Raw genomic sequence first — 8197 nt, 5'->3', positions numbered from 1 at the left:
AAGCCAAGTAGATTAAGCCACTAATCAGCTTTTGATATACTTGAAGGTCGTTTTTTCAGCAAGGCCTACGAGCGTTTGCTAATAGATAGCCATTGAAAAAAAATGAAGGCCGTAACGATAAAAGATAAATAATGTTTCCTTTTATTTCATTTTTTTTTTTTGAACGCTGGCTCCGTCTGTCAGTAGGTAGGTGACTCGAGGTCACATGACAGGAGCAAAAAAAAAAGGCTAATATCCGCTTACTAACAGGCTGAGGTAGGTAAAACTAGAATTAATCATCAAAACTATAATATATACTTAATATATATCTTACTGTGTGTATATGTTTACATGTATTCAAAGTGTTGGGTGCTTGCATGCTGGTTTGTACGTTGGTGAGACTAACTGTTCATGATGTAGATGCAGGTTGTCTGTCTGTACGTGTAAGGTAGATGTATTTATGTTTATCGTTTTATGTGTCACATCCATGTTTGCCTGTATAAACCATAAAATAATATGTAAAATGAAGGTAGAATTTTTTATTTCTATGCAATTTGACATGTGTTTAAGAAAACATCGCAGTCGTATGTTGTTTTTCTTTTAAAACGATGAGTCTCAGGCTAATGCTAATTATATACACTCGGTTTTTCCGTATTAGTAGAATATAACATTGCAGTTTCAGCAATGGCTACATGTATCAAAGAAGGATATGAGGAAAAGTGACAGCACAACACTAGTCTGAATCCACGAAGCAACTAATTACCTACACAACAATCCACACACCACTCGTGATATACCATTGTACTCAGACTGATGACAGTTACAAGCACAACAAGAACCTGTATCCTTAAAATGGATTCGTTGGCCCGGAAGTTCTTACTATTGTTGTGTTGCCTGTGTTTTTTGCGAACTTCAACACAAGATTAGTAATTTTTTGCAGATTCTACAAGAACTTATCCTGGTATATGAACTGTGCCAAATTATAACCGTAAAATATAACTTCATGCACATATAGCTTAATTAGATTCACGGGTATCGGAAATTTAAATTTGTTGTGTTGTTTCTGAGTTATTTTCTATTTATTTTTATGATTTGTTGTAATATTGAAATCTGCGTGAATTTAAAAAGACTTTAGATGAGAAAGAAAAGACGATCACGCATGTCCGTATGGTTATCTTTACTGGACGTAGTGCCTTTCCCAAACAAAATTTTTTTCAGAAATGAGCAGATGCGATGCTCCACCTGTTCATTCTCTTCAAGATGCTGTCCTCACTTGTCACTTTCCCGAAGACCTTAGTGTCAGCAAGAAAGGTTTCACAGTCTATCACTACCCCAACTACCGTGAAAGTGCAGGTGAGGAAACTTATATAAAAAATTATTATTGTGCTCAGTGTTAGTTGTTGTTTTACTCTTCGTACGTTTCTTTCTAACAAAGTTAATGATGTTTGGTCCCTGAATGGGATGCGCTTCGTACATAAATATTTATACCGACATGATGTATACCTGCTTTGCACAGATGCTGTTTTAGACTGTTGGTGGGTTGGAGGTGCTCTGGGCTGCTACACAAAATCAGGTTTCGAGTACGACAAAAAACTGAGCCGCACTTTCAATATTACAATCCGTCACGTGACCTCTGCACGTAGAGGTACATACGGGTGTCAAGTGGACGGCTATGGCACTAGCGACCTGGGAAAATGTCAGCTCAACTTAATACTGAGTATGTAAGTCTCTCTATTCTTAGGTAGCGCGTATAAAATCTCTACAGCTTAATTAGCAATAATGGTATAATGCTTCTGCAAAGGTAAATTCTTTGGGGTCCCAGGGACCCCTTCATCAGATTTTTAAGGGGTCCCTGTTCTTCGCCCAAATTTGAATGGGACCCCATTGACGAAAATTGAAGGGGTCCTCCAAACTTTTAATGCGTACTGTACGCAATTTTTTGCGCTAGCAGAAGCCCTGTAATGTAAGTAAACCCTGATTGTATGAAATATGATAATTACATTTATTAAAGTCTTGTCATACTATGTTATATAGACTTAAGTATGTTGTGTATTCTTCATTTTGACACAAAATGCTTAAAGAATCTATATCTTTTGCATTTTTTTTTTTGGTCTGCACTAGGCTCAAGAAACACCTATCATATGGTTTTATCTGTTTACAGGTGAAAACAACGCGTGTAATGTCTCAAATGTGCATAATGATTCCCAAATCACTCTTTCCTGTTTCTTTAACGAAAATGTTCAGACGACACAAAACAATTTTTCTGTCTACAGACATAATGGCCAACAGAAACTAGGTAAGTGAATCATGCAAACTAATTAATTCTCACACAGGCGAGAGTATACGTATATACTAATATGCTTGTGCAGACCGTTCAACATACTAAAGAACTCGAAAATGACACTGCAAACTGCACGATGTTTTTGTGGAAATGCATTCTGTTTTGACAAGGATGTTGTTTGCCTGCTGATCATAATTTCAAGACATTAATGGAACCGCATAATTTCGAATAAATATTATGGAAAATATTTAACTGTTGTTACTACAACGTTTTCTTTTTTGTATGTAACAGAGATATTACATTGTTGGTGGGTAGACAACAAACCAAAGTGTCAGGTTGATGGTGATTACATGTATGATTACGCGGTGTCCACGTATCTCATGATCAAGAGTCAAAAGAAGACAAAAGTTAAAAAATTAACCTACTCATGCTGGCACGCGGGGTCCACACTACAACAACAGGCAAAGTGTTCACTTGAAATCTCTGAGGAAGGTTTGGGACTCACCATTTCTTTCGTATTAAGTGATGATACCTCTGTCTTGTTCGTAGGAGTCATCGATGACCTCTTGCCTAACTTTATGTCTGTATAATGTCTCTCTGATAAAAACAATAACAATTGTAATAGTTAAGAAACTTATCAAATTCAGTGACTCCTGATTAATTACAGTTGATTTAAAATCATAAACACAACTAACGTGAAAAAAAGTTTTTGTACAATATTTCTAAAGTAGGATTATTTTTACTCTATTGTAGATTACTTTTTTTCTACGTTCTTTATTGCTTCTACCTTTAACAAACTGTTTCAGTCTCGGAAAAAGATATGTCAACTGATCTGGCCATCGGCCTGTCCCTGGGCTTGACTACAGTGATAGCAGCAACCATTGTCGTCGTAATTCTACTGAGACGAAAGAAGTAAGCCTTGAGTATTTTAAAATAACTTATTGTAAGGAAAAGTATAAGCAGCAGTGTGACATTAGCTTTTTGTTTAGGGATTTCTTTTGGTATTATCATTTCACTATAGCAACAAAACTTTATTACACATTGCAATGTGATTAGTGACTTGGGCAGAGTTTCTTTGTCAAACTATTAAATATTTTTGTTCTAGGAGTGTTATAATCTTTTCTGTGGGGAGTAACATATGGGCAGAAATTGCTGTAAAGTCTTTTTCTCTCTGGTCTCTTATGTCAATAATGTGGTATTGCCTGTAGTAGGCAGACAGTAAGTAGGCTTTGATTGTCTCTCTCCACTCTTACCTACACTTTATCTTCAACAGCTGCATCATTGGACAAAGAAAAACGCGAACATCTGTGGACGATGAACACCACCCTATGATAAAAAAAGTTAGTTATTATACAAAAAATTGAAACTTCTACTTGAAATGTATATTGAAAATAAAGGTACATGTACCACACATGACTCTTAATAAGAGTTGTAAGCAGAAAGTAACACAGTCTGTGTAGGGCACCACAAAAGGAGAGTATTTATTCCTCTTCCACCCTGTATCTGTACGATTATTTTACCAGTTATTTTTTTTTTCGCGATAGCTTCCAAAAATTACTGTGTGCTTTACTTAATTGTTTAGTATATCAAGATATAAAATTTTTTCTGCAATTGCTGCGAAGTTTTCAAGTTAGCCTGTTATACTTTAAAGAAACTAAAATAATTGTATTTTCAGGAAAGCAATGAAGACGTAACGACAAGAACGTTCCAGGAATATTTAGTAAAAAGCATCGAAGAAATGTACCCGGATACCCTTGATTCCTTCTATTTTGTGCCTCCAGTTTACTTCAACAAACTTCGATATGAAACACAAACAATAGCTGGTCAAGTCGTATACGTCCCACAACCTCCTGACCTGAGTGACGTCAGACATGACCGAGCCATGCAGCACGTGCTGCACTGCTTACGTCACATGGCAGAACACTACAAGGAGGACATGTTTGTCTTGTCACAGTTTAAGTACGAAGATTATTTGAACAAGCCTGGCAATAAGTTTGCAAACCATCGCTTACCTGTTCCTGCTCGGTTTGAAGGCAAGAAAAACGTCGGCTGTTTTGACATTCTCATTATTCATCGACGTTTCGGGGTGTTGGTTGGTGTCGTCAAGTCTCTCAGCGATAACGATGACGGAAGTGAGGACAATGAGCGGAAAATAGATGACATGTTACTCAGTGAGGTGTGTGAAGCTGTTACTCAAGCTACATACGCAAAGAGCATGATGGAACACTTGATGTCTGATCAGAAAGACAAACCTGCAGTTCAACTGACTTTGCTGTTTCCCAACGTTACCTCGTCGTCTCTACAGCGAGCTCTCGGCAGTCACAGTCAGGTTGTACAGGTAAGTTACACACTAATGATGTCAACTCTTTTCTAGCTTCTTTAAGTTTTGAATAGATTTTCTAGTTTTGCATCATCAAGTGTCAAGATAAATATTAACATCAATTGATCTATTGTACTGTGTACGGACACATTCAATAAATATTTTCTAACGTTCCTTATCACATTAAAGTTTACGGTGGTTCAACATGGCCTATACAAACCACAGAAGTAGCACCGTCTGCACAAAAAAAGAATATAGGTATAGAGGGTATTAGACTTGATATATACTTTAAATATTATTAAAAAGAAGGCTAGACAAAAAATTCCTTTAAATATTGCTAATACTTTTTAATGATATTTATTTTAAATTATGAGCTCTTAGACTTATCTGAATCAAGCATTCAGTATTGAGTAGCATCATGATCACTAAAGGTGAATAACAGTTTATATGCATCTTAAGGCGATCCTGCACTCATTGTGAAAAAAAGGTCCCCTGTAAAGAAACCTTGTTTCAAAAAAAATTATAACCACAGTTATCCGGGTTAGGGAAAAACATCATAATCTGGTGTATGTCCTTAAAAAAAACATTTTTACACTTTCTTTGTTTTAAGAGTTTGCGCAAGTGTGTGAATGTGAAGGCCACTGACGATCCCACTCATCTGTGTCTTTGCGCAAATCATCTGTCGAACCCTTGCGCTCCATGGGACATCGACACCAGTGTGATGAGTCATCTGAGGAAATGGTGGGACAGGTTAATGAATCAATCTGATGCTGACCCCAAAATGACTGATGAAATGTATCTAAACATGATAGCGAGGTAAGGAATTTGTCATGCACGGATTGTAGAATTGTTCAGTGTAGTGTTGCAGGGTCTTAATTGTAGACATCACATCTAATAAACTATAAAGAATGTGCGGAAAAGTATCTAATAGTTCGAGATATAGGCAAGGACTTGTACTTTTATAAATGTTTTTGCGTTCTTAGGTTTTGTGGACCAGCTACCCAGTCCACCCTACAACTGATGGACGAGACTTTCCTGCAGCCCAAGACTCTGGCAGACGCCGTGACCCTGACAGGAGACCTGTATGAGCGACTGACTCTGTACCCGGATATGATAGAGATGCTCAGTGAAGAAAAGTTATTTCTTGTTGGTCCACCCAACACCGGCAAGACACGAATGTTGACACTGGCTGGCAAACAATGGGTAGAAAGTGGCCATCACCTCTACATTTTAGTCAGTATTTTAACAAAAAGGGACTTCATGTCCTCGTTTTCCAAAACATCCAACCATACGCAAGCGACAAAAGATACAGATGAGACTTCACGATCCTTTGTCACCCCAGTAATCTGTAATTTCAATATCAAGAAGGAAATGAAGGAAATTCTGGACATATTAACAACACAGGACAAAAAGAATATACCACTGTGTGTAATTGCAAGTGAAGTGGACTTAGGGGGGTAAGTATGATTGTCTTGTTAGTATACGGCTTAAACACATTTTTGACACCTACCTTCTAAACATTTTATCAACACAGGACAAAAAGAATATGCCAGTGTGTGTGATTGCAAGTGAAGTTGATTTCGGGGGGTAAGTATGGAGGTCTAGTTAGTCGATGTCTTAAACACATTTTTACGCCCACTCCATACTCTATTTGCAAACACTTTCAAGATTTTCATAATCATGGTTCTACATAAGAAAAAAAAAAACAGGGCTTCACAAACTCCACGTTTTAACCTTTGTTTAATAATACTAATGCACTTGTGCATTATATAACGCAACAAAATGCTATTTCGTCTTCTAAGAAAATACACCATGTGGACAAAGTGGTAGAGAAGAGGCAGAAAGAGAATAAAAGAGAAACTGACCAACAGACAAAGAGAAAGAGCTGGAAAATAAGATATAGATATTCAACGAAGATCTCGCTAGAAAATTGTCGATATACTTACAACTACAATATACTCATGAATATATTTTGACTCTTTTTAAGTGCATAAAAGCTAAGTAAACATGCATTTGGATTTTCTTATTTGTCTTGCAGAAAATATTTTAAAACATTTGTAGAAAGTCTAAGTCGCCAACATCCAAATCTTGTATTGTGGGCAACAAGCAGCACTAGTCAGAATGTACCCGAAGGCTGGAAGGTACAGACCTTCACTCAGGCTCTCACCTGTCCGCCTGCAGTCGTCAGAGAAGTTTCACGTGCAGGAGCTGATTATTTCATACCTGGGGCTGAAATCAAACCACGTGACTGCCTGAACCCTACAGACGGCCCACAAGTCAAATATATTTACCATGAGATGGACTCCACGGGTTACCACGACTGTTCTCTGTGTGGCAGGAAGGTGGCCGATTTTCTCAACAAGCATCTTGTTACTAAAAGCAGTAAGTGGGATTGTTGTCTTAGCTGAAAAATTAATTTACACATTTTTTAAGACAATCCCCGAAGAAAATTGAGTGAGAAACATAAACTTCCAATGATACAATGATAAGAAGATATAAAAAACTTTATATTTTTGAAACAAACCTACGTAAATATCTTGTTTTATTTCTCTTTTAGACAAAACAGCTTCTCCGGATGACATCACTGAAGCAACAACCTCATCTTTAACACGAGTACAACATGAATCACCTACCTTGAAGGCATCTTCTATTCTTCAAGACAAAGAAATTTTAGTGATATTTGAAAACGACAAACACGAAGTCTCATTCTTGAAGGAACTAAAGAAAGTAGGTTTCCAAGTACAGTCTCTAGAGGTTGTGAATGACAAAGGAGTCGAGAGAGAAGCGAATGATTGTGTCTGCTTCATGCATGTTGATCGTTTTCGTCAATTCAGACCAAGACGTAAAATCGTTGTGTACGTGGAAAGCAAGTCACCACCTGAAGATGTTTCCAAGAAATGGCGGGGCATCACGTGCTGCACGGCACAGCTGATCGTCGTGCGATGGAAATCTACATAATTTTTCTCATTCTTCGCACAACTTTATCCATTTCTCTGTTTTCACTAAACACAAATGTTGATAATATCAATTTGCACCACATCTTTCAATTCTAGGTGTATTAAAGTTCTTTTCAATACTCGACCAGCTGCTTTAAAGTAAAATAATCAGCAGAAATATTCTTACAATAAGCTTTTAACTTACTAAAATTTGTGTATGCTCTAATATACAAGATAAAACTCTGTATGTGTGTGTGTAAGTTGAAGCCTTTTCTTTCATGAATAGGTATGTTAATGAACATAACAATTTTAAATAATTTAATATTGTTGTTGGTTCATTGCTGGGAGAGTGATCTGAATGTTCAGTAACGCCACAACTCTTCTAAGAGGGGCAAGTACCACTTACCAAACAAGATACATTAAAAACAATAACAACAATAACACCAGTAACAACAATAAGAATAACAATAACTCTTAACAGCCTTCACTACGAGATCTCTTTGCTTCACAGTTTGACATATCTCCTTTCATTTAGCCACAACAATTCTGTGTCCTTGTCAAATGTAGATATCATACAAGTTATAGGCTACAGGACCACAAAAGTCGTCAGATTTACCGTGTATCTTGTTATTTTCGTGATTCTGTATAGTATTCATTCACTACATTATTCACGCATTCATT

At 36.9% G+C, this 8197-nt stretch overlaps 1 protein-coding gene across 5 annotated transcripts; it reads left to right on the top strand.

Annotated features, from left to right (window-relative positions):
• The first annotated feature begins 194 nt into the window (after window positions 1-194).
• Window positions 195-7842, top strand: LOC112575167. 5 transcript variants are annotated; one of them, XM_025256820.1, is made up of 13 exons: window positions 195-255; window positions 656-940; window positions 1198-1332; window positions 1496-1696; window positions 2141-2275; window positions 2552-2752; window positions 3067-3172; window positions 3534-3600; window positions 3936-4598; window positions 5191-5396; window positions 5564-6037; window positions 6619-6962; window positions 7138-7842. In XM_025256820.1, the coding sequence occupies exons 3-13, from the start codon at window positions 1200-1202 to the stop codon at window positions 7536-7538; spliced, it is 2931 nt and encodes a 976-aa protein (XP_025112605.1). In that variant the 5' UTR covers window positions 195-255; window positions 656-940; window positions 1198-1199; the 3' UTR covers window positions 7539-7842. The 5 variants fall into 5 exon arrangements, with proteins under 5 accessions (XP_025112605.1, XP_025112604.1, XP_025112606.1 ...); XM_025256819.1 differs by having other exon boundaries at window positions 656-1332; XM_025256821.1 differs by lacking the exon at window positions 656-940 and having other exon boundaries at window positions 229-255.
• The last annotated feature ends 355 nt before the right edge of the window (window positions 7843-8197 follow it).

This window comes from Pomacea canaliculata, linkage group LG11, assembly GCF_003073045.1.
Source record: "Pomacea canaliculata isolate SZHN2017 linkage group LG11, ASM307304v1, whole genome shotgun sequence".
NCBI lineage: Eukaryota > Metazoa > Mollusca > Gastropoda > Architaenioglossa > Ampullariidae > Pomacea > Pomacea canaliculata.
Note: the sequence above shows the minus strand (reverse complement) of the source record. Positions and strands in the feature narration are given on the sequence as shown.

Excerpts from the sequence above, each read along its gene's own strand:
- LOC112575167 (XM_025256820.1), top strand. The coding sequence starts at position 1,200 with ATGAGCAGATGCGATGCTCCACCTGTTCATTCTCTTCAAGATGCTGTC. Across the intron at positions 1,333-1,495 it reads CAACTACCGTGAAAGTGCAG|ATGCTGTTTTAGACTGTTGG; the intron begins GTGAGGAAACTT and ends TGCTTTGCACAG. Across the intron at positions 6,963-7,137 it reads GCATCTTGTTACTAAAAGCA|ACAAAACAGCTTCTCCGGAT; the intron begins GTAAGTGGGATT and ends TTTCTCTTTTAG.